The 25427-nt window shown below is 40.9% G+C and overlaps 3 protein-coding genes and 1 pseudogene across 4 annotated transcripts; 2 read left to right on the top strand and 2 right to left on the bottom strand.

Annotated features, from left to right (window-relative positions):
* Positions 1–3113: 3113 nt before the first annotated feature.
* On the bottom strand, positions 3114–4370 carry LOC121381682. The gene has a single exon (XM_041511026.1). The coding sequence runs from the start codon at positions 4368–4370 to the stop codon at positions 3114–3116; it is 1257 nt and encodes a 418-aa protein (XP_041366960.1).
* Positions 4371–8431: 4061 nt separating this feature from the next.
* Positions 8432–20444, top strand: LOC121382106 (short-chain dehydrogenase/reductase family 9C member 7-like). The gene is made up of 5 exons (XM_041511605.1): positions 8432–8497; positions 16037–16369; positions 16864–17122; positions 18300–18457; positions 20128–20444. The coding sequence occupies exons 1-5, from the start codon at positions 8479–8481 to the stop codon at positions 20346–20348; spliced, it is 990 nt and encodes a 329-aa protein (XP_041367539.1). The 5' UTR covers positions 8432–8478; the 3' UTR covers positions 20349–20444.
* Positions 10668–10778, top strand: LOC121382397 (annotated as a pseudogene).
* Positions 20445–21256: 812 nt separating the features above from the next.
* On the bottom strand, positions 21257–22536 carry LOC121380370 (unsaturated rhamnogalacturonyl hydrolase YesR-like). 2 transcript variants are annotated; one of them, XM_041509155.1, is made up of 2 exons: positions 21919–22536; positions 21257–21438 (listed from the first exon to the last, which is right to left on the bottom strand). In XM_041509155.1, exons 1-2 carry the CDS (start codon positions 22442–22444, stop codon positions 21317–21319), a joined length of 648 nt encoding a protein of 215 aa, XP_041365089.1. In that variant the 5' UTR covers positions 22445–22536; the 3' UTR covers positions 21257–21316. The 2 variants fall into 2 exon arrangements, with proteins under 2 accessions (XP_041365089.1, XP_041365090.1); XM_041509156.1 differs by having other exon boundaries at positions 21257–21554; positions 21919–22527.
* Between the last annotated feature and the right edge of the window lie 2891 nt (positions 22537–25427).

Here is a 25427-nt window from a genome sequence, read left to right as displayed (position 1 = left end):
CCTATTGGTAGGGTACGTTCGAGCAAAAACGACCACTCACGATACCCAAGTGATAATTTTATTTTATTTGGGACTACGTAATTGGTCCATTTTGTGATTTTAGATGGGAAAGTCTACTTAATCAAGGGTTTTACAGAATTACTTACAGTAATAAAGTGATAATGTCCATTACGATTTGAGGGGCGTCCGCGCGGCTAACAGACAATACCTTGTGATCTTAATAAAAGAGGCACGTCTTTAGTGTGTCTGGGGACCGTTTAAATATACACCTGCCAATCAGGAACGACTTCTCTGACAACACGCGATGAAGCTGGATGTATGTTCATGTGCTCTCGGGGGGACTGCTCGTTAGTTACGGGAAGCTGTTAGAGTACCGCGTCGCTTACACCGGGTCACAGGCAACTGTCACTTTGGTGTATGGCGACGCGGTCACTCAGAAGAGGAAGGGATGAGGAACGAGAAGGAGGAAACATCCGGCACAGGGGGAATAAAGCTGGCGGCTCAACCGCCAGCGGCGGTCCCGTCTGCGTCGCCGCCCCCACCCCCACGACCCGACAAGCCAGCTGTTTCAACGCAGACTGACCAGCTCGACGTGTCGACGCCAGTGTTGGACACCGCCATGCGCGAGACGCCACGGCCGGCGTCTTCCGTTCCAACCCCTCCGCTTGTGTCCGTGTCGAGACCCCCACCCCTGGGGGACTCCGCAGCGACCAAGCCGGATGTTGGTGTTGCGAAACGGAAGGCCGTCAGTCCTCCGAGTGACCAGCAAATATTAGTATTCAAATTAAATGCATTTTGAAATCTCCAACCCAACGTATATATATACTACTCAAAAGAATTTAAGGGTCAGACGATATTTTCGACATTATTTTCTGAATGTCAATTATATTAGCTAGACCATAATGTCACGCATGGTATTGTTCCATTTTGACGAAAGTGGGTCTAAGCAACCCATAAATGAATTAAAATCCACTGTCATTGACACTGTCGACTAGTTCTAATGGCGAAAACATGCTTACATTTGCACGTAAATTAGGGCGAAAGCGAAAGTTCTGCTAAGTGCCCATAACTTGCTTTTTCACAAAGCGCTTCATTTGCACGCTTTGCACGTGTATTCCATGTTCCCAATGCTGAATTTCCGTATAATTGGAGCTTGCGTTCGTGTGCAGTGCACACTCCAAATTCGACAATGGTACACGTCAACTGACTATTGAAGATCGAGGAAGGGCTATTGCTTGGCTTCAGGATGGCAATACGCAAAGAAATGTTGCTCTGAGACTTGGTGTCCGAGTTTCGTTGGCCGACTGTGGCAACGGTACCAAGCAACGAATTCTGTTCGAAATCGTCCACGTTCGGGAAGACCCCGAAGCACTACAAATAGAGAGGACCGCTACATCACCAATATGGCTCTACGTCAACGCACAACCACTGCACGCCGATTACGTGAAAATCTGCGGACTGCGACTGGAACTGAGTGTCTGATCAAACCATACGCAATCGTCTGAGAGCCAATAATCTACGCTGCCGTCGCCAGGCTGTTCGACCACCACTCCTACCACGTCACAGAACGGCCAGACGTCACTGGTGCACACTTCATCTGCGGTGGCAACGTGTTCAGTGGGGTCGAGTGATGTTCACTGATGAGTCCAGGTTTAGTCTCCAGTTCAACGACGGTCGGGTTCGTGTCTACAGACGTCCTGGGGAGCGCTTCGCTGACGTTAACGTTAGACAACATCACCGGTTCGGTGGTGGCAGCGTCATGGTGTGGGGCGGCATCTCTATCCACCACAGGACCACCCTCTATGTGGTGGATGGCAATCTGAATGGAATCCGCTATCTGAATGAGATTATCCGGCCGTTGGTTCTCCCAGGCCTTCAGCAGATTGGCGGCGGGGCAGTTCTGCAGGATGACAATGCCAGACCCCACCGCGCCAGGGTGGTAACGGACTTTCTCAGACAACAAGGTATTGCCAGGATGGATTGGCCAGCATATTCGCCTGACTTGGCCCCAATAGAGTACGCCTGGGACGAATTAGGCAGGAGAGTTCGGGATAACCATGCCCCTCCGGCCAACCTTCATGATCTGGGTCAACTTCTTATGGCAGAGTGGCAGGCCATTCTCCAAGAGTTCTTCAGATGTCTGATCAACAGCATGAGGCAACGATGTGTCGAGTGTATTCGCGCCAGGGGTGGATTCACACACTATTAAACGAATGTTCTAATGTGTAAAATCCATGTTTGACAACCTTCAACTTTGACAGCATGCCATGTGACTTTCTTGTATACAGTGACGTTTTATTTGTGGTTTTTTTGTAAATATGGAACAATAAATTAAATTTTTGGTGTAGTTTACATCATCAATCTAATACACTCTGAAACTTATTTGGTTATACATTTTTGACCCTTAAATTCTTTTGAGTAGTATATAATCAAATCACTTCCATCTTCGCTGTCGGTTTGGCATAGATCCCCGTCTGTGGGCCCATTGGACCATTTCTCGTTCCAGCAAGTGCATCACGACTGGTATATCAAAGGCCGTGTTATGTGCTACCGTCTGTGGGATAGTGTATATAAAAGACCCTTTGCTACCAACTGAATAATGTACAGTTTCCTTTAAAAAAAAACCCTCAAAATTATCAAACGTTTGGCATCTGTAGCAGATTAATAAATCAATGTGCTCTTATGGTGTCGTTAAACTCAAATGTAGGCCTATTTCATTCATCACACTTGGTATGAATATAAGTAGCTAGAGCGCTTATTGCTACATAATTACAAAAAATTAATTCTTAAAGCTGGTCGTGTACGAAATGGTTCTTACCGTCCGAATCTGCCGCGTGGAACCTTTTAAGTAAAACTGGGTTGGTTACTTTGGTGTCCTCCCATAAGACAGACGTCCCATAACGCAGACGCGTTAAAACAACACAAGACCCATTACTAATTACCTGCCGTTTACCTTGAATAATACATGTAGTAAATAATGGAATAGTCGGATACAATTAAATACAAAACACATAACAAAATTATATAAAATTAGATTTATTTATACACATACATATACCCGGGATACACATTTTAACATGTCTCACGATTCAATTTTCTGTCTGTTCCACAATTTATACTAATTTTAACAGATGTCCAACGGCATCCAAGAACTGAATGGGCGTTTTCTGTTCAAGGGTTAGTTGCGCCTTCAATCTCACGATTCTATTTTCATTCTGCTTATACACTCTCTTTCTTGTTGGTGGGGCAGCTCCAAGGTTTATCTGTCTCAATTTAGCACGTTCGGAGGTCTCTATTCCTTTCATTAATTCTACAAATCGGTATATGTTTGGATGATGAACTTGGATTGAACGATTCATTCTGGAATGAAATCCCTCCAGATTATTATTTGTTCTTGGGCCAGTGGTCAGATGATGGTTCCATACAATCAAAGGGAATCTGGAGTCATCGTCTACCCATGTTAAAACAACATAATCATTAAATGCCTCCGCCTGTGGAACATCAGGTCCGTCATTCATGGCTTCTAACCATGCATCCTGTACTTGTGTAATGGGCAAAAGTGGTAGTCCAGCAGCCCTCCGAATCCATGTCTGTACAGCTGGATCTTCTTTGTACAAAACAGCAAGACCCAGTTCTTGAGTTTTCCTCCAAATGGCCTGTGTAAAGTGAAAAAAGCACCCTTTTACTTCAGCTTGCGGAAACTCCGTCTCAACTGCCTGGATTGCAGCCATCTCAAAATCAGTCTGAACTTTACTTGGAGCAAGGGGTTGGTTTAATAATTGTTGAACTTCATTTTTCAACAAACTGAACAGTCTAATGTATGTTATCCTCTGTTTATCGGGAAGAAGAGCAAACACAAGGGGATACATAGTGGTTCCGTCCATAGCATGGATGATGTATAATTGGTTCCATAATGCTGGACAAGAAGAGAAAGTTCCGTCCATAAAAATGGATTCTGCAGCCTGTAGAGCTACGATTTGCTCATCTGTAGAGAACACAAGCATGTTATCTTCATTTCCATCGCTAAATAACAGGTAGCGTCTTCCGTCATTTGTCTGTGTCCATGGTTCTTCTAGGATGACATCGGCTCTAGTCTGTGGTAGGGCAGGTATCAGAACTCGTCTCTGTCTGTACAGTGCACTGCTCATACTGGGAAAGGAAGGCAAATGAGGAACAGTTTCTAATGCTTGCTTTGCAACCTCATCATTGTATATTTGCTGCATAGGTGTTGTTTCTTCTCTTGCTCGCTTCCGTAGTATGCTGATAAACCGAGCAACATTCGGATCACTTGGAAGATGGTTGTGTTCCGATGTGTTCCGTACAAATTCGCCGACAGTGGTGCATTTCCCGGTCACGTTTTTGTCACGCATCTCCAGTGAACACTTTCCCCTCTGGTGCGATTCTTTGCAAATAAAAATCCATCCAATATTACTTGTGGTGAACCTTTTTGTGATTGAACAAATTCTATCCTTCTAAGACCAGCCATGACTAAAAAAATTGAATGACTGTTTTTGGTAGCTACATGCAGTTAATATATAAGAACTTTTATGTTATCTCTGTGCTTAGCTATGGTTTAAATGTATGGTCAATGAAATACAAGACATTGGTCGTCAGAGACATAATACTCATTGATATACAAACAATGTCTATCTGAAGTGAAATGAATTGTATACGGATGTTGCTAAACTCTAAAAACACGGACATCATAAAACACAGTATCTTTACATTTGTTAATTCTGTTTAGCAGATTACAATTAACTTCTCCTAGTTGCCTGTGTGGAATTGGTAGATATAACAATTTTTTTAAATAGGTACTGTCATAACTGTGCGGTAATCATTGATATAAAAACAAAACATTGTCAATCTGAAGTGAAATGAATTGAATGGAGATATTGCAGTGGAAAATCCACCAAGCACTGTATCTTTACATTTATTAATTGCATTTACCAGATTACAATTAAGCTCTCGCTGTTGTTTGCATGAAATCAGCTCATTAATTAAGACTGCTGTTGCACTGCAGCATAGCTTGCTGAGCAGATTGGAGCAATACCATTAACGCAGTCAGGGGTGTACAGGATACATTACATAACCCAATAAAGAGTTTTGTCTATCAAATGGCATGTCTGCCTTATGGGACGTCTGTCTTATGGGAGTGAACCGTTACTTTCAGGCCGGTCACGTGAACGATCTCGTTCAGCTCGACAAAACCATCTCCGTTCACGTCCAGATCATGCAGAACTGTCGGCACATCGGCATCCTGGAAGCAAATGGTGGATTTAGAATAAAATAGTCGACCCAAAGTCATTTCTCTTTAAGTGAGGAATTATATTTGCTAAGGCCGTTAGTTTCTCTTTACTATACAGCGACATCCGACAACTTTCAGGGAGGATGCAATCTTCCTATAAAAATCCAGCAACATTTAAACAGTACTTCCGGTATTAGTATACCCATATGCTAAACAGTTTATGGCAATATGCTGAAGAATCGCCAGGTCAGCTTAAAATACATTTAGTAGAAGGGGGGGGGGGGGGGGGGGGGGCATTCGTTGTACTCATTTGCTGAAAAATGGTTGGGTGGCGATTCGCCAAATATTAACTCCTAGTGACCTCTCCACCTTGTATACCGTTCTACGATGCCCGTTTTACGAGCGACTTCAAAAAACTATTCTACCTACATAGACATTGTTAAGATGAATTGTTTTAATATACAACTGCGAAATTAACTAGTTGGGTTGTTTGACAATTAAAGCACATCATTTACTTAATTATAGAGTCCCGAGAGAAAACCCGCTAAATTGGCCATTAGTACTCGCATGACAGTACTTAACACGACCTTGATATAGCAGTCGTGCACTGGTTGGGACTGGGAAAATCGCCAATCAGAATGGATACAAGACGATTGGATCCTTAAACGCAGACAAGCGTATGAGGCAGGGGCGGGGGTGGGAGGGGCAACTGCCCCTAGTGCTGGAGCAAAATGTGCTAACCTAAAACCTTTTTACCATGCATTTCCATCGTTCAACCCTCGAAATTTGTTTTATTCCATGTAAAAATGCGTAGTCTCATTAGTTTGCAACCTGTATAGCCGTTTGCTAGTAAAGTTTTATTTAACGCCACTAGAGCACATGATTTTTCATCTTATCGGCTATTGGACGTCAAACATGGTCATTCCGACACGGTTTTTTTTTTTTTTTTTTTTTTTTTTTAGAGGAAACCCGCTGTCGCCCCATGGGCTACTCTTTTACGACAGGCAGCAAGGGATCCTTTAGTTGAGCTTCCCACAGGCAGGATAGCACAAACCATGGCCTTTGTTGAACCAGTTATGGATCACTGGTCGGTGCAAGTGGTTTACACCTACCCACTGAGACTTGCGGAGCACTCGCAGGGTTTGAAGTCTGTATCTGAATTAAAAATCCCATGCCTCGACTGGGATCCGAACCCAGTACCTACCAGCCTGTAGACAGATGGCCTAACCACGACCGGTCCGTTTGGTAGTAATGCTAATATGAATGTCCAGATTAGATCATTGGGTTTAATTCACCAATTGACAGCTACATCCCGCGCCAACTTTGCTCTTGCGGGCGTGTTCGTTCAGTCCCCTAACATTAACCACTATACAGTCCCCACCCCACCCCAATGTAAAGATACTGGCAACGCCAATAATCTAAGTTGCAAAATAAGTTTAAAATGTTAATGAGGTATCCTAAATACATTCCTTTCGTAGACGGGTCTGCAACTAAAGGGTGGGGCGGTAGAGTCATACCTACAGTATAAAACCTGGTATTTCCCTGCACTCTAGCTACTAATCTAAATAGGTTTACCTACGATTTTGGTAAGAGCGATAAATAACTGGAAAAATAACCAAATTTACCTGACTGGTTCTGCAGCATCGGCCCCCACGTCGAGTCCTCTCTTCCTTTTACAGACCTTGCACGCCCAGCTTCTGGCCCACTTGCAGGCCGCCATACAACCTAGCTTGTGGTAGGGATTGAAGCGAATTCTGCGCACAGACCGAAAGAACCAACCGTCCACGTGCTCGGGAACGAAGGTCAAGGACAACAAGAACAGCATGAAATATGCAGTCTTCATTCTGTAAAAAAAAAAATATATATATATAATATCCATCTACTGCAGCGGTAAATCAAGTAGGTTTAGGAAACTGAAGTGGGAGGGGGTGCGGGGGGTTTCCCCCCATATATAAACAAAGCTGAACAATGGGGGGGGGGGAGGCGAACAATTGGGGGGAGGGGTAATCTGCAACATACACTTATTACACTTATTTCCTTATATTGAAATTCATAATCTAGTGCAATTAAAAAGGGACATTCCTGAGTTTCCTGCAATTTTTAAGATGTCATCGACTAACAGACTTTTTGACGACTAATTACATATCAAATATATTTTCTGCATAAAATATTAGTGGCTGTATATTAAACGTGTTTCTGATCGTTCTAATATTTGTACTAGGTTAAATTTCATTTTATTTCCCAAAAAGGATTTTTTCGTACGTACAAAATTATTTGAAGACAAAATCCAGTTTGGGCTTTTTACAAATATTAAGACGACCAGAAACACATTGAATATAGAGACAATGATATTCTAAACAAGTAAATATATTTAATATAAAATATTTCTACGATTAAACTTACATAAGTCGGAAACATCTTACAATGCAGCAAACTCGGGAATGTCCCTTTAATTATGTATACCTAAATTAAGAAAATAGTTCTGTGGCAAATACATTGACAAATGTTATTCAGCTTTATTTCTTTGTTTGCAAATATATTTAACTCGCTAAAAGAATTTTAGAATAATAATTATAATTATAATAATTTCTGAAAAATAAAAACTTAGTTGAAAAATGACTTCTTTTCCAACAAAAGGTAACAACACAACGCAACTGTTACACGATAAAGTGACTATTAGGTGAGTTTCGGTTATTTATCCCTGTAATGTTATCACATGAGTCTCGTTTTGCACGTTCATTCCATACCAATACTTTTACACGTGCCCGTTTTTCACCTAGTGCTATGTGTGAAATATGTACATTTTAACACGTGTGCCCACTGTCGTAATGTGCGATTGTAGTCATCTCAGTGTCTTCTTATATGTTTTAGAACATGTTGAGCCTAGTACTATGAAAACTCACAATACCTGCCATGTGTCTATGAAACCCGTAAACTTTAGCTACCAGCACTGCGAGGATTCATGACAACTGAAGAGCATAACTAGCTACTAATATACGTTTGTGTTTGTATTGAGTTATTGTTGTTGTTTGTTTGGTTTTGCTTTTTGGGGGTGGGTTTTTTTTTTTTTTTTTTTTTTTGTTGGGGGGGGGGGGGGGGGGTATTGTGTTTTTTGTGGGTTTTTTGTTGGGGGTTTTTGGGGGGGCGGGGGGGGGGGGGGGTTGAGGTGTCACCAAAATAGCAGGATCTCGCTCAGTCAGTAGAACGATCGCCTGAGGTCCTTGTGTCCTAGGATGGAAAGGTATCGGCCCGGTAAGTAGAAAATCCTGTTTTGGGTAGTACCGGTAAGCCGAATAATAAATGTCCCGGAAAGTAGAAGGGTCTAAGTAGAAAATCCTGTTTTGGGTAGTACCGGTAAGCCGAATAATAAATGTCCCGGAAAGTAGAAGGGTCTAATTGATTTGCATGTTCTTCATTGCTGTATGAGCCGTGTTTTTTTAACGACGAAATGTGGAAGCGTATTTGCATAGGATTACAAAAGTGGGTGCCCGTACGCCCGTGTGACTTGTGTTGTTTTGTGGTGTGTGTGTGTGTGTGTTTGTTTTGGTTTTGGGGGAGGAGTTTTAGGATTACCGTTTGGGGTATCATTTGTGTTTGTGCGTCTTTTATTTTATTTTATTGTGTTGTCCTTTCATTTAATTAGGCTCTACTATTTCTAACTGCAACTAATTCTGTGTAAAAATAATAATTAAAAAAACCCTTTTTGAATGCGAAATGTTGGTGTTTAACAGCTTAGTTACTATATAATGTTCTATATCTGTCACGGGACAAATGTTCGAACAACCGTTGCATATAGAAGCAACCTTACTCAATGTTACGAGGAGGATGAAAGTGAAGATGTTGAACACACGACATCTTTATCATGAGTACCGGCCTCGGTGGCGTCGTGGCAGGCCATCGGTCTACAGGCTGGTAGGTACTGGGTTCGGATCCCAGTCGAGGCATGGGATTTTTAATCCAGATACCGACTCCAAACCCTGAGTGAGTGCTTCGCAAGGCTCAGTAGGTAGATGTAAACCACTTGCACCGACCAGTGATCCATAACTGGTTCAACAAAGGCCATGGTTTGTGCTATCCTGCCTGTGGGAAGCGCAACTAAAAGATCCCTTGCTGCCTATCGGAAGAGTAGCCCATGTAGTGGCGACAGCGGGTTTCCTCTCAAAATCTGTGTGGTCCTGAACCATATGTCTGACGCCATATAACCGTAAATAAAATGTGTTGAGTGCGTCGTTAAATAAAACACTTCTTTCTTTCTTCTTTATCATGAACAATCTACTGTTAGGTCATTGACCTTTCAGTCATTGAGGTCATTGATCATTGGGTGGTGTATTTTCAAAATAAAGTATTTTTTATCTGTCAAAAATGCGTAGTGATTCGTTTGCAACCTTATGTAGCTGTTTGGCAATAATAGTAATATGAATAATCATTGTTATCCAGAATTGGACATTTTCTTTCAATTCGGGCAAAAACCAGCCTGCCTCCTACAAAAATGGGAGCCCGTGCGCTTATGGTGGGGCCGACAAGTCGGTGCAACTAATCGCATAATGAAAACGCCCTTAACCAGTCCGCTCATAATGCTAACTTAAGACTACCAACTGTCACGCCAAAGTTGGCCAACCTTCTGCTCCCACGACTGTCTGAGCCAATCATAAGATATCCCATTTGTTCTGTGTGCAATAACCGGACGTGATATAATAGGCTTTTTCATAAGGTTCCGTTTGTAGATTTAAAAATTCCTCAATCATAATTTTACCAATATCAACTTTAAAAAAAAAAAATTATCTTTCTACAGAGCGCTCGCCTGATGCGCAATCGGTCTGGGATCGATCCCTGTCGGTGGACCCATTGGGCTATTTCTCGTTCCAGCCAGTGCGCCACGACTGGTATATCAAAAGCCCAGTCTGATTGAAATCAGCTCTACTGGTCTACCAGTAGGTAATTGTTATTAACCAGTGGAGCTAATTTTAATCCAGATTTATCAAAGGCTGTGGTATGTGCTATCCCGTCTGTGGGATGGTGCATATAAAAGATCTGTCAGTATGTGTTGGTCGTCCGGGTATGCATCTTTCCAACACATTTAAGGCTCATATTTTACCTGATTAACTCTTTAATTACATAAAATAATTCAAGGACGACTTAGGTCAAGCAATCCATTTGCGCTGGTCATTTGGGTTTTTCGTTCTCTTTGTACATTTAGTTGTATTAAATAATTAAATGAATTGACAATGATATGTTCTGACAACATAAAATGGCAAAACAATCACTTAATGGTGTTATTGCATAGCTTAGAACGTTTTATGGTTATTAAAATAAAGGTACTACACAAAATAAAATCAACTGGTATAAATATGCAAAAGGTAACTACCACTTGCGAAGTACCATTGAATTGTTACATATAAGATTTTTGACAGTTTTGTTATTTAAGATCATACTTTTAGGGATCATTTCTATAGTATACATCGCAAAGACGTCAAGTAAACACTGACGAACTGTCGAGATCACGAGGACGAGACATAGCCTTCCATTATGAGCGCGAAGCGGACTGGGAGTGTCGCCAGTCTTTCGGGTTGGACTATACCAATTCAAATCCCATAGGCGACCATGTTAACGTTTGTGTTTAAAAACACTATATGCAATATATCAACCAAACTGTGACCCATAAATATCAGTACTACAACCCCTACCTCAAAGTATTAACTGCAGAAAATGGTACCTTTCATGGCTCATTTTCGGTATAACCAGATGTTTCTGCAACACCCCTAGTTTCGCACAAAATTTGAGTACTTTTTTTTACAGGTACCCTATACATGTTCCAAGCACAAGGCTACTTGACACGGTGGTACTACATCAAATAAAATTGCATACATTTTTAGCCCAGATAAAACTAATTTTTTTTACAACCAACACACTCACATTTATAACCAATTACAGGACTTGTGGTGTTAACTTCTCTATCAAAAGTTCGGTGCACCTCGAACTTCGACCCAGCCGGAAATTAATTGGTATAGTGCAACCTTCGGTGACTGGCTACCGGTCATTGATGACCGTTCCTCTCTTCCTTTTGTGGAGAGTTGGAGAAAGGGGAGGCATTCTGAGTGGCTCAACACTTTGTTTTTTTAATCAATGTCTAATAAGCTGTTGCAATGACGCAGTTAAACACGTCTTTTTTTTCACTGCCCAAAAACAAAACAATTCATTAACGATACGGACTGTTTTTCATAAACTTTTTTTTGGGGATCTAATTTCAGGTTAAATGCATTTAAAATTGTATTCGGTAGAGATGGGCGGTATTATAATTTGAGGCTCGGTATCGATATCGGTATTTTTGAGGTGATTTACGTCGGTATCGGTACGGTATTCGGTATTGACATGATATCGAACGTTATTTTCAGCATACTCGGCTTTAAATGCATGCCTATGTTATGGCTCACCCGTTGATTTCATCTAAATACAATTAAATTCCGTACACAAGGCTCTCGTCTGATTTATACCAAACCATTTTGCGTTCGTCAGATATATTATTAGTGCTTTCCGGGAAATATTTTCAATATCGAAATTTCGGTATTTTGAGAGAGAGAGAGAGAAAGAGGGAGAGAGGGAGAGAGAGAGAGGGAGAGGGAGGGAGGGAGGAAGAGAGAGAGAGAGAGAGAGAGAGAGAGAGAGAGAGAGAGAGAGAGAGAGAGAGAGAGAGAGAGAGAGAGAGAGACAAACAGAGACAGACAGAGACAGACAGAGACAGAGGGGCAGAGAGTACCCTTTTAACATGCCCCTATACAAGGTATTTTGAAATTTACTCGGTACGGTAAATCGGTATTGCCATAATACCGATACCGAATGGTACATACGGTATACCGCCCAGCTCTAGTATTCGGTATATTAGGAATTTTTCTCCGTCGTAAAATACTGGAAGAAAATAAGCCATGTAATGAAATGGAACTTTTTAAATGTTTTAAAAATCGTCTAGAAACTGAATATTCCGCTGCAGTTGAGCAGCCACGCAGCCACACAGAAGAGAAAAACATCTTTAAATATTGGTGCTACGAAGATATCCATGCAACGTGCACGGATACCTTCGAATTACAAATGTTATCCTAAAATAATATTCATGTTTCCAAATGGATTTTATCTGTATATACTGAATTTTATTTACTCATTGAGACCCGGTTAATTTCGTCAAATAACTCGCTAAATGTATACTGAATGTGTGATCTTTTGTAAATATATTTTGGGCACATTCGGCATGTTCGGGTGTGCCCCATATATTTAAGAAAAACAAACAAAAAAACCCAACCTTTTGAATTACAAATATTATTGTAAAATGAACATATTTAATTAACCGATTATATACATTTATGATAATAATATTTTTAATATGCACGAATCCAATTTTTTTTTATCGGTATATTACATTTGTATTTATTCAATGATACCCGGTTAATTGTTGAAGTAATTAACTCAAAGTGTAAACGGTTAATAAAATTGGGTACCCGACATGTTCTCGTGTGCCCGAAACGTGAAACAAAAGAAGAGAATCCTGTAAAGAATTGGTTTAGTAGAGAACGACGATAATGATATTTTATATTTAAATGAATACAAAATTAGATATGTACAAATAGAATAAAATACTTTTGGAAGCATCATCATAGCTTTTCATACAGGGGCGGGGTTTAGTTCAGTCGGTTGAGTGCTCGCTTGAGGTGCTTGCGTCGCAGGATCGAACTACCTCGGTGGATCCATTCAACTGATTGGTGTTTTTCTCGTTCCAGCCAGTACACCACAACTGGTCAAATTTCGTGGTATGTGCTTTCCTGTCTGTGGGAAAGTGCATATAAAAGATCCTTACTGCATTAGGAACAATGTAGCGGGTTTCCTCTATTGACTACGAGTCAGAATTACCAAATGTTTGACATCCAATTTATTATTAATTATTCAATGTGCTCTAGTTGTGCCGTTAACCAAAATAAACTTCTTCTTCTTCTTCAAGAATTCAAGTTATTGCCAAATTTATGTGATCTACCAAATACAATTTAGAATGCATTTAATATGAGATCAGAGCCAAATAGTTTTTTAAAAAGATATTCCATATCGTTAATATCGTTAATAAATAAGTTAGCAATAATACGTCGAACTTGGAATTTTTCTCTGGAGTAGCCTGAAGTAATTAAAACGATTTGGGCCTTACATAAAATGTTAGAAGGAAATAAGCCATGTAATGAAATGACATTTTTAAAATGTTATTTTTAAAAATCGTCCAGAAACTGAATATTCTGCTACAGTTGAACACTAAAGAACTGTTCCTAAAATACTGGTGCACGGATGTCTTCGAATTACAAATATTATTGTAAATGAATTTTTTTTTTTAATTAACCCATTATATTAATTATTACTTTTATATCATAGTCATGTATGATAAGTTAATTTATTAACATAAAACTTCTAAAACTAATTGGTATTAATTTTTAATTCTTTAATTGATTAAGTAATTGATTTAACGCAAACAAACTTGTAAATATTTTCTGTAAATAAATGGGGTACCCGGCATGTTAGGGTGTGTCGGAAATGTAAAAAAACAAAAACAACACCCGCTTGTACAGCACATTTAACGGTAACCCCACCCTATTCAATGATATTTACGGTAGTATTCACCTCGGGATTTGTGTACAAAAGTAAGTAGCCTATATGTTAGCGGACATCGTTTTCTTTGAATAAGCCAGCATTATACCAGTCATGGAACATTATACCTGAGTTTATGCATGGAAATATTCATATCCAATGTCGTTTTTATTCTTGCAGTTCAATATCGCTTCAAGGCGCTTGCTAATAATTTGTGTTGACAAAGCCGTTCGCGTCTTGATCTATTAATAAACCCGTGGACAAAGTCGATATTCAATTACTGTATTTAATCTAATCCACGCAGGTCTACTGGAAATCCTGCTCGAACACACTCTCCCTTCCTTCCTCGCTTGATTGATCGATATATGGAATACAAATGAATATCATAGCCTACCATTTAGGCGCAAGTTCTGTTTGTCCGGTATTCGTTAGCGTATATATACGAGCGTCTGCATATATACGCATGGGTCCGCTTACATATACACGTAAACGTTTTCGTCAGTCAAGTCTTTTTGCGCTTAGGGCCGGAAACATCGACAGCTAAAGATATGTTGATTTGGTCTACGTTACATTTTAAAAGTGACGATGTTGAGGAAGACATGTTACTATTGCTTGTAACTTTGTGGGACTAAAAATTTCGAAATGTTGCTTATTATTTATTTTAATCACGTAAGAAAATAATCAATAACCTACCGGTATGTGCCCAATTCCAAAAAAAAAAGAAAAAAGAAAGAAAGAAAAAAACAAGAGATGAAGTATACAATGTTCTGAGGAGTGGCGAAACATGGGAGTAGATTTCTACGACCATGTCGTTTAGGCGTAGATTCCATTTATCCGTAATCCGTCAGCGTGTACGTAATCCAGAATGCATCACCCGAATACAGATTCCCGATAACGGTAAACACTTCCCATAATCAAGTATTTGGGGGTGTAGGGACGCCATTTTTGATAGTTGATTTGAACATAATCTATGAGCCTAAAACCTAAAAAAAATAATGTGTTTCTGGGAATCCAGCGGTAAAATAAAAGAAATTTCAGTAGGCTACCTAACATTTGTAGAGGATAACAATTGAATAAATAGATATTTAAATTTTAAAATTCTGCATTTACTATACTATACCTAATTGTTTTAATCCCGATCCCGTCCCTGCCCACCCATCCATCTTCTCACTGTCATCACGCAAAACTAGAATTCACTATTTGTAAGCTGTCCGTATAATGAATGAATGAATGTTTGTTTAACGACACCCCAGCACAAAAGTACATATCGGCTATTGGTTGTCACAAATGGTAAGTATATGGAAATATTAGCTGTCCGTATAATAAACAAGTATTTTTTACACACGTATTTATATATCTATGTATGTATGTATGTATGTATGTATGTATGTATGTATGTATGTATGTATATTATAATATAAGAAAGGGGCGGGACGTAGCCCAGTAGTAAAGCCCTCGCCTTATGCGCGGTCGGTCTAGGATCGATCCCCATCTGTGGACCCATTGGGGTATTTCTCATTCCAGCCAGTGTACCACGACTGGTATATCAAAGGCCGTGGTATGTGCTATCCTGTCTGTGGGATGATGCATATAAAAGATCCCATGCTACTAATGGCAAAATATAGCAGGTTTCCTCTCAGACTATATGTCAAAATTACCAAATGTTTGACATCCAATAGCCGATAAATCATTGTGTTCTAGTGGTGATGTTACACAAAAACTTTAACTTTATTTGTATAGAAAGTGATTGTTACTGATTACAGTGGCGGATCTAACGGGGAAGGGGGAGGAGCCCCCTCCTAAAGTTTGCGACAGTTTTATATATATATATATATATATATATATATATATATATATATATATATATATATATATATATATATTATTTATTTATTTATTTATTTATATATTTTTACATTGGAAAATCCGAGGAATCCCTTCGGGAACATTTGTGGCTTTCGGCCACATGTCATTTCCCCACCGCCACCGCCACCGCCACCGCCACCGCTACCGCCACCGCCCACACACACACACACACACACACACACACACCACCTTAAATGGATTTTCTGGATCCGCCACGTATACGTATACGCATATTTCAGATATACACGTTAGTTTTTCAGGGTTACAGCTTATAAATAAACTGTATTTGTTTGTTTGTTTGTTTGTTTAAAGCAGTCAGCAGAATGTTTCTTCTGGTCATCACAGCTGGGTTGTTAATTGGATACTGCACTCTCAGGTGGTTGTTGGGTTTGTCGACGATAGATAACTACGAATCCAGATACGTGTTCATCACGGGCTGTGACAGTGGGTTCGGCAACCTCCTGGCAAAGCGCTTGGACTCCATGGGTTTCAATGTGTTTGCGGGCTGCTTGACGGACGAAGGAGCCGAGAGTCTTAGGAAAGAGGTATCTCCCAGACTGGTCACCGTGGATATTGACGTCACGAGCGAAAAGAAAATCCACGATGCTTTCGTGTTTGTCCGTGACACATTACCGGATAAGACAGGTGCGTATTAAAATTAATACTGGAATATCACAGTGACATATTCAACCAATTTTTTAAAACAGCTGTTTTTAGCATTGTAACTATATGTATTCAGGCTTTGTAAATCCAATCCATTTTGTCTAGCGATATATTTTAAAACATGATTGAAATACATCTAGAGAACCAATTTGCGGGTATTGAAAAATAATCGTTTAAAAGACATAGATGTGATGTGTCTATACCTGTTCTTACTCATCCACTAATACACTCTCCATGGTGCATATATCAGATCCTTTGCTATTAATAGGGAAATGTAGCGGGTTTCCTCTCTAAGACTTTATATGTCAAAATTACCAAAAGTAATTTAGTGGCTGTTCGGGCCGCTTAGCGCCCATGCAAATCAAGGGCAGATAAGTATGTTTCTAATAGAGGCTATAGCCGATGATTAATAAATTATGTGCTCTAGAGGTGTCCTTAAACAAAACAATACCTTTTTTTGTTTACTATGACTGTAGGTTTGTGGGCTGTGGTGAATAACGCTGGTATAGCGTGTGATCCCGGCCCAGCTGAATGGTTCCCCAGGTCGGAATACGAACGTCTAATGGCCGTCAACGTCTACGGCATGATTGACGTGTGCAGGACGTTTCTGCCCTTGATACGAAAACAACATGGCCGAATTGTTAATTGCTCCAGTTTGTCCGGACGATTTGCTGTTGGGGTTGCTCCATATTGTGTTTCTAAATACGGAGTCGAGGCGTATTCCGACTGCTTGAGGTGCGTATTTCACATAATAAATATGCAATATTGTCATATTTGATCATACCTTAGATAGAGGTTAGAGAGGGTATGGTTCAGTGTGTTATGTATTGAACTATATTCTTAATACCAGATGATGGAGCTTTAATAATATTGTTTGTATGCAATGGTGTCATAACTACGTCAGTAAATCAATTTCTTACAACATTGGTACACATTTTGAAAGTTACTGCACGAAACCAAGGAAGCGTCTCATCCCCGCCTTTGTTGGTGGAGTTAGCATTTCCTTCACTGCCTTTACTTTCGCTGGATCTGGACGCAGACCATTCACCAACACAATGTGACCTACATGGGGTACTTCACTCTTACGGACCTTGACATTGTTAAAGTTCAGTTTCAAGTTATAGGCTTCCACTCTTTTTAAGGACTCTTTTTAGAACTTAGAAGTCGTCAGGTGAATCTAACCCAGACGAAACAGTACAGGTATGTGGCAAGAATTTGAACTGTCAACTAGACACAGGAGCACAGGCAAGTGTCGTGAACACTAGTCAGTTTTGGGGAATAGAACCGAATGCGAGGATTAGAGACACAAGTCAAAGGTTGATGTCATACACACTACACCAAATTGTTCCTAGAGGATGTGTTGTCCTACCAGTGAAGTACAAAAGTCGAGAATGCAATGTGAAATTCTATATTATCGATTTAAACCACAAATAAATCAACGCCAAACTAATAGCAGATTATGTTTAAATAGGTCAGTGGTCTGTGACTATGCCCTTAAAGCTAATTGTAATATATAATACGCAAGGCCGTTTTAACCGTTTCCGATCGTTCTGGTCGCTTCTCTTTTGATCTACCATGTACATATCGTGCTATATATTGCGTACCCAGATGAATTCCATAAATACAATCAAGTGGACGCCGCCATCTTTATTACTTAACATAGAAGTGGCTATATATATTACTTAACATAGAAGTAGCTATATATATATTACTTAACATAGAAGTGGCTATATACACGACAGCCGTGGATACTGCCTACGTTAATGCGGGATGGCTATCTATATGGCGACCGTATTTTTTAAAGGAAAGCCTAAAGTAAGACCACAATACCCATCTAAACTATTCCGTTGATAAGCACGGATTACATATAGTTATGTTATAATAGTGGAGTTTTTTAAAATGTATTTTACAGGCGAGATTTGTATGTTGAGGGAATTACCGTGCATATGATTGAACCTCTGACGTTCAAAACTCCAATGATCTCCAATCTGCCACAACGTCTGCGCTCTGCCTTCGAACGAATTAGTCCCGAAATGCAAGCGTTTTATGGCCAGACATACTTGGAACAGTGTAAGTAACCGTTATAATATATGGCTACTTCTTTGAAAATGGTACCTTGAAGTTTGTGACAATGGGTGTTACATAATTCAGACCAGCCGATCACGTGTTTAATACAAGGTCGGAAAATATGCTGTTTAGAAATAAACATTCGTAGACGCAGATGTTCCAAATTGAATGAAACAAAAATTACATGGGGTATATTTTTTTAAAATATTTTTAATTCTATGACGAGCATTAATATGAAAGTCATGATTCTTCAACGAATCGACCGTTGTAGCACAATAAAGGTACCATACCATTTTTAAAGAAGGCCTGATACCCAGAGAACTTATTGATGTATTACAGCGACCACTAACGCTAGAGATGTCCTGAACAGACAGCCCAGATAGCTGAGATGTTGTCAGAAGGGTCGTATCACTGGCCGCCGTGCACAGTTGTTGTCTTCTTTCGGTCAGTTTCTTAGTTTGGACAGTGATGTGCAACAGATGGGAAATAATAGTGGCTGGTTGAGATCGGTTTCGGAGGGTTGTGGTTCGAATATACCGATACTGGCCAGCCGAAGTAACTCGTGGTTTACCACTATGAGGGTGGTTATTGGTAGATTCAGTGACGTTTAATCTATTGATAAGTCTGTGTACAGTCTCTCTTGTGACATTAAAACGTCTGGCAACGTCACTGATGCCTGCTTGAAGCATTCTAACTGCTCTCTCACGGTCATTTGGGGTCAACCATGGCATGGTTAAAAGGAATGTTTTGGACGTTATTATTTTTTTTTTTAAACAGTATTGAACCTCTAGTGAGTATTCGATTTGGCACATGAACTCATTCCCAACATGTAGAAATCGTGCATTTGTTCTGCTCGTGAAACCGTGATATCGTCAACGATATTCCGACCAACTTGCACGTACAATATATGTTGAAGTGAGGATAAGGTACAACAATATGTAAAAATACTTTTCTCTAATATGTATACTTTTTTCTTCTTTTTTTTGAGTATATAAACAGTAACTAATATTTTATTTGAAAAGTAAAAAGGCAGTATAATAGTTACATGTAGTTTGTTTTCTCAATGCATACATAATCATTTGCGCGATTTTGTATGTTTGTGTAAATCATGTTTGGGTCCTCTAATAGTGGTAATGCGCTCGCTTGATGCGCGGTCGGTTTGGGATCGATCCCCGTCAGTGGGCCCAGTGGGCTATTTCTCGTTCCAGCCAATGCACCACGACTGGTACATCAAAGGCCTTGGTATGTGCTATCCTGTCTATGGGATGGTGCATATAAAAGATCCCTTGCTGCTAATCGAAAAGAGTAGCCCATGAAGTGGCGACAGCGGGTTTCCTCCCTCAATATTTGTGTGGTCCTTTACCATTATGTCCGACGCCATATAACCGTAAATAAAATGTGTTGAGTGCGTCGTTAAATAAACCATTTCCTTCCTTCCTAATGGTCCACGTAAGGTGGACTCTAGGTTTTATCTCCGTCTGTCTGTCGGACGTTGTTTTTGTTTTGTTTTTTTCTCAGTGCCTCGATACTCATCTAAAATTTTAGTGTATATTTTTATCATGTAACAGGTAGAATTAAGATCAAATTTGACTTTCATGGGAACTTGCACTTTTTATAGTTATGGCCCTTGAAATATCAGTACTACCGAATGTTTATTTATTGTCGTTTTGCAGGTGAAGTCGTTGTGCGTAAGACGATAGACACCATGGTAAACCCCAACACGTACCTTGTGGTGGATGACTACGTGCATGCCATCACGTCACGATTTCCACGCGCCAGGTACATGCCCGGGAATTACACCAAGTACTTGCTCTGGGTGGTCTGGAGTCTTCCAGAATGGATCGTTGACTGGATGCTGTCACTGATGTTGCCCAAGCCCGCTGGAGCCAAGTGAACTTGCTTATCCAGCTAAAACGTTGCTTACCTCGACAAAAATGCTCATAAATACCGATTTTTAAAAAATTGTTTGGTTTTTGTATACAAGGGCAGCTTGATTATTCATTTTTTTCTACCAAATAAATACTATATAATTGGCAGGTTCTACTATTTAATTAACACACCAATGTCTTGAAATCAAGAAATAAATTGCCTTCTATGCAGCGTGCCCACGACCGGGCTCGATGGTTAAGCCATCGGACATAAGGTGGGTAGGTACTGGGTTCGCCTCCCACCCAGAGCGAATTTAACAACTCAATGGGTAGGTATAAGGCCAGAATACCGACTTTTCCATCGCTAACAAGTAACTAATCCTAGCCCAGATAGCTAAGGTATGTCCCCAAGACAGCGTGCTTGAATCTTAATTGGATATAAACAAGATAAAAATTATAAATGAATGAATGAAAAACGTGTCCACGTTCCTGAAATTTGTATCCCTCGGGTCAGCGTCTTTGAATCAGAACCATTGGCGGATCAAGACATTTAAATACAGAATTACTTGTCCACTCCTAGAATGTGATATCTACCATAGTGGAATACAGGCCGCTGATTGTGTTTAATTGCATGAAGTTGGAAGGCATTCGGGTCATAACATTGCTAAATGAACTCATTGGGTTCTTTCAGATCCCCATGATTTGTATTTTTAACGTTTTGGTATGTGTTGTTCTGTGTGAGATTTGCCAACAGTTTCTGTGGCAGTAGCAGGGTTGAAAATTGAGTTTCCCAAGGCCACCAATTAATTTTACAAAGAGAGCCCGTCAGGAGATCTGATTCGATCATTATTATTATTATTTTAGTTTCTCTTTTTTTTCTTTTCTTTTTTTTACATGAAAACCATCAATAAAAACATAATAAATGTTTTATTGGTGTAAAATGTACATTCGCACTCGGCTTAAACAGGTACGAAACATGTTTTTGCACTGCTGTCTACATGTTTTTGAACTGGTAGTAATGAACAGCAGCATGGAGAACGGACCCGACCCCTCCATTGCGACTGTTTAGATACGGCGTCGGCCTCTTCTCGTAGTCCTCTACACAAGTCTGGATCCCTGAAACAGTCTCAAGACAATACATGTTGAAAGGGGAACAACTCTAATCCATCGAGGGTGGTCGATCCTACGACACATCGCACCTCAGCCGAACCAATGAACTACGTGCCCGTTCCCTGAAACATTGAAGATCAGATCACTGAACCGCCATTTACTTACATCTACATTAGGATTAGTAATACACAGCGAATGTTCTCGTTTTGTAAATTTAAAAAAAGAAACATTCCAAGGAGGCATGACCCGATTCCTCCTTGTAAACCTCGCTTGCCAGTCAAGACCCCCCCCCCCCCACACACACACACACACCACCACCACCTGTCCCCACATAATTTCCTGGACATGCGCTTGATAATACTGAAAAATTGTCATTTAAAAAACAATAAAAGTATATTAATGTTACTGGTTAGTACACATTGTTGTGTTTTTTTAGTTGTTGTTGATAAATGTTTACACAAATACAAAATGTACTAATTATCTTACCTGTGCCGGTGCACACCCCATCAACCGTACCATCGGCTTGCAGAACGCCCTGCAGACCTTCCCACGCCAAGTCTAACTTTGGGCCATACTTTTCTTTATCCAGCCAACCCTGTGTGACTGCTCTTGATAGTGCGCTCAAGGTCATGGCCGTAACGGACGTCTCCAGATAGGTGCTGGACTCGTTGACAACCTGTCGCCACCGCCCGTCAGTCGACTGGTACCGCAACATTCCGCTGGCATGTGTTTGAAAAATTTTCAACACACCTGACCACTTACTGGGCATGATATCTTTGAATTCCTGTAGAGCCAAGAGAACCTCCACGGAGGCTGTGATACTCCACCCATTAGCTCGACCCCATTTGCAACAAGAATGATGCTTATCAGCGTCGTTGTAGCCGTGATAGACGAGTCCGTCTTCGGAATCCTGAAGATAATGGTTGAACAACAAGCACTGATTGGCTACAAATTCTACGTATCCCGTACTCCTTAGCGCGCGCCCCAATCGTGCCATCAGGGTCAAACCCATGTATTGGTCGTCTGCCCACACAAATGTGGGGCCAGTCAGGGGTTCGCCGCGCCAACCAATCGAACGAGTCACCGTTCCATCAGGAAGCCGCTTCGGCCACGTGACCACATATTTGTCAGCAACGGTTTTAGCAATGTAGAAATCTGGTCCCGTAAAATTGTGCTTGAACTGAGCACGATAAAGGTATGCAATTGGGAACAAGCCTATTTCGTCTCCAATAGCATAGTAGCGTGGAACTGTTATACCGTGAAGAACTTTGTATCCATAGGAGGACGGGTCGGTTTCATAGTTGTCTAAGTATTTGTCCAGCAGCAACTCATAGTCCAGTCCAAATGTTTTGTTCACCTCGTATAGACCGTCGAAAACCAGAGCTCCGCCATAATCCCACGCAAAGAAATCGCTGGGATTTGCTGTTAACTTTTTTGACGCAAGTCTGTAAATACAACATATACACTATTAAAAGAAGATTTAGCTCCACATGTTTGTCTATTTCTTTTGTTTTGTTTGGTGGGGAAGGGGTCTGGGCAGGGCCGGATTTAGACCTGGGGGGGGGGGGGGGGGGCACTCCAGGTTCGGTGGCCCCTCAACATAGAAATAAAATTACATGACAAATAAAATAAAAAAAACTAATTTTATATAATTATATATATATTTTTTTATAAAGTCCTTAGTCGGGGGGGGGGGGGGCCTCTGGCGGGGCGGGTCAATCCCACCCCCCCTTTGCCCCTTATAAATCCGGCACTGGGATGGGTATTCTTATTTCTTATTACAGTAGCTTCATGAGTTTATTCAGCAGACACGTTTTACAGTGCCAATATGAATAAATGTTATCCAGATTCGGGCATTTTCGTTTAATTCGGACAAAACTCAGACTGTCCCCACCCCAATCCCACCCTACACAAATGGGAGCCCGTACACCTATGCAGCAAGACACCAAAAGCCGCAGTTTAAAAGGTTCTGATATTTTAAATTCCATATAGGATTCCTACCTCGCAAATTCTTCTGGAGAATACGCTGAGATGTTCACACTGTCTGCGCCATTCAGAAACAATAAACTAATGCAAACAATATGTGCAAACGATCGTCCACCCATTGTATACTTGTTTAAAGTACATTACCGTATTTAAACCAATAACGCCGATCTCTAAATACAATATAAACATAGAGAAGTTGAGCAACACTAGTTTGGGCTAGACGGTATAAACAGATGCTCGCATTGGGGAAGAGAGGGTTAATGTTACGTGGCGATCGGGATGAACGTGCCTGAACCTTCAGTGGATATAGGCACATAAATAGTTTGGTTAGAAAGTCAATATTTTTCACGATGTTGCTATAATGCTCATGACCTGTTAAATCCCGCTGTCGCCACTTCATAGGCTACTCTTTTCGATTAGCAGCAAGGGATCTTTTATATGCACCATCCCATAGACAGGATAGCACACACCACGGCCTTTGATGTACCAGTCGTGGTGCACTGGCTAGAGCGAGAAATAGCCCAATGGGCCCACTGACGGGGATCGACCCCAAACCGACCGCGCATCAAGCGAGCGCTTTACCACTGGGCTACGTCTCGCCCCCTGTTAAATCAATGTCAGTATGTGTCAGGGTTTTATTTTAGGTGATTACAAAAGGTCAGCCTAATCTTAGATCCGACCTTGCTTTTAGTACATACAAAGGACTCCTTTGTTGCTAATGGTTTAACCGGCCTCCGTAGGTAGTGGGTTCGCATGTTGGTATCGGCTCCCACTCTGACAGTTTAACGACTCATTGGGTATGTGTAAGGCCACGTTGCACTATACCGACTTATCTCTCGTTAACCGGTAACAACTGACTACAGACACACTGTCCTGGACAGACAGCCCAGATAGCTGAGGTGTGTTCTCAGGACAGCGTGCTTGAACCTTAATTGGATATAAGGACAAAAATAAGTACATGTATAAGCAAAATGGGTGATAAGCATAGCCTATAACGATGGCAGTTGATTTCGTCCCCCACACTGTCCATAGCCTATAATGATGGCAGTTGATTTCGTCCCCCATACTATCCATAGCCTATAATGATGGCAGTTGATTTCGTCCCCCACACTGTCCATAGCCTATAATGATGGCAGTTGATTTCGTCCCCCACACTGTCCATAGCCTATAATGATGGCAGTTGATTTCGTCCCCCACACTGTCCATAGCCTATAATGATGGCAGTTGATTTCGTCCCCACACTGTCCATAGCCTATAATGATGGCAGTTGATTTCGTCCACCACACTGTCCATAGCCTATAATGATGGCAGTTGATTTCGTCCCCCACACTGTCCATAGCCTATAATGATGGCAGTTGATTTCGTCCCCCACACTGTCCATAGCCTATAATGATGGCAGTCGATTTCGTCCCCCACACTGTCCATAGCCTTATAACGATGGCAGTCGATTTCGTCCCCCATACTATCCATAGCCTTATAACGATGGCAGTTGATTTCGTCCCCCATACTATCCATAGCCTATAATGATGGCAGTTGATTTCGTCCCCCATACTATCCATAGCCTATAATGATGGCAGTTGATTTCGTCCCCCACACTGTCCATAGCCTATAATGATGGCAGTTGATTTCGTCCCCCACACTATCCATAGCCTATAACGATGGCAGTTGATTTCGTCCCCCATACTATCCATACACTTTAATCATCTGCCTCTATATTTCAGGGGCGGGACGTAGCCCAGTGGTACAGCGTTCGCTCGATGCGCGGTCCATCTGGGATCGATCCCCGTTGATGGGCCCATTAGGCTATTTCTCGTTCCAGCCAGTGCACGACGACTGATATATCAAAGGCCGTGGTATGTACTACCCTGTCTGTGGGATGATGCATATAAAATATCCCTTGCTGCTAATCGGAAAGAGTAACCCATGAAGTGGCGACAGCGGGTTTCCTCTCTCAATATCTGTGTGGTCCTTAACCATATGTCTGACGCCATATAACCGTAAATAAAATG

Source organism: Gigantopelta aegis, chromosome 9, assembly GCF_016097555.1.
Source record: "Gigantopelta aegis isolate Gae_Host chromosome 9, Gae_host_genome, whole genome shotgun sequence".
Lineage (NCBI taxonomy): Eukaryota > Metazoa > Mollusca > Gastropoda > Neomphalida > Peltospiridae > Gigantopelta > Gigantopelta aegis.
The sequence above is the reverse complement of the archived record's forward strand: the minus strand, read 5'-3'. Positions and strand labels throughout refer to the sequence as shown.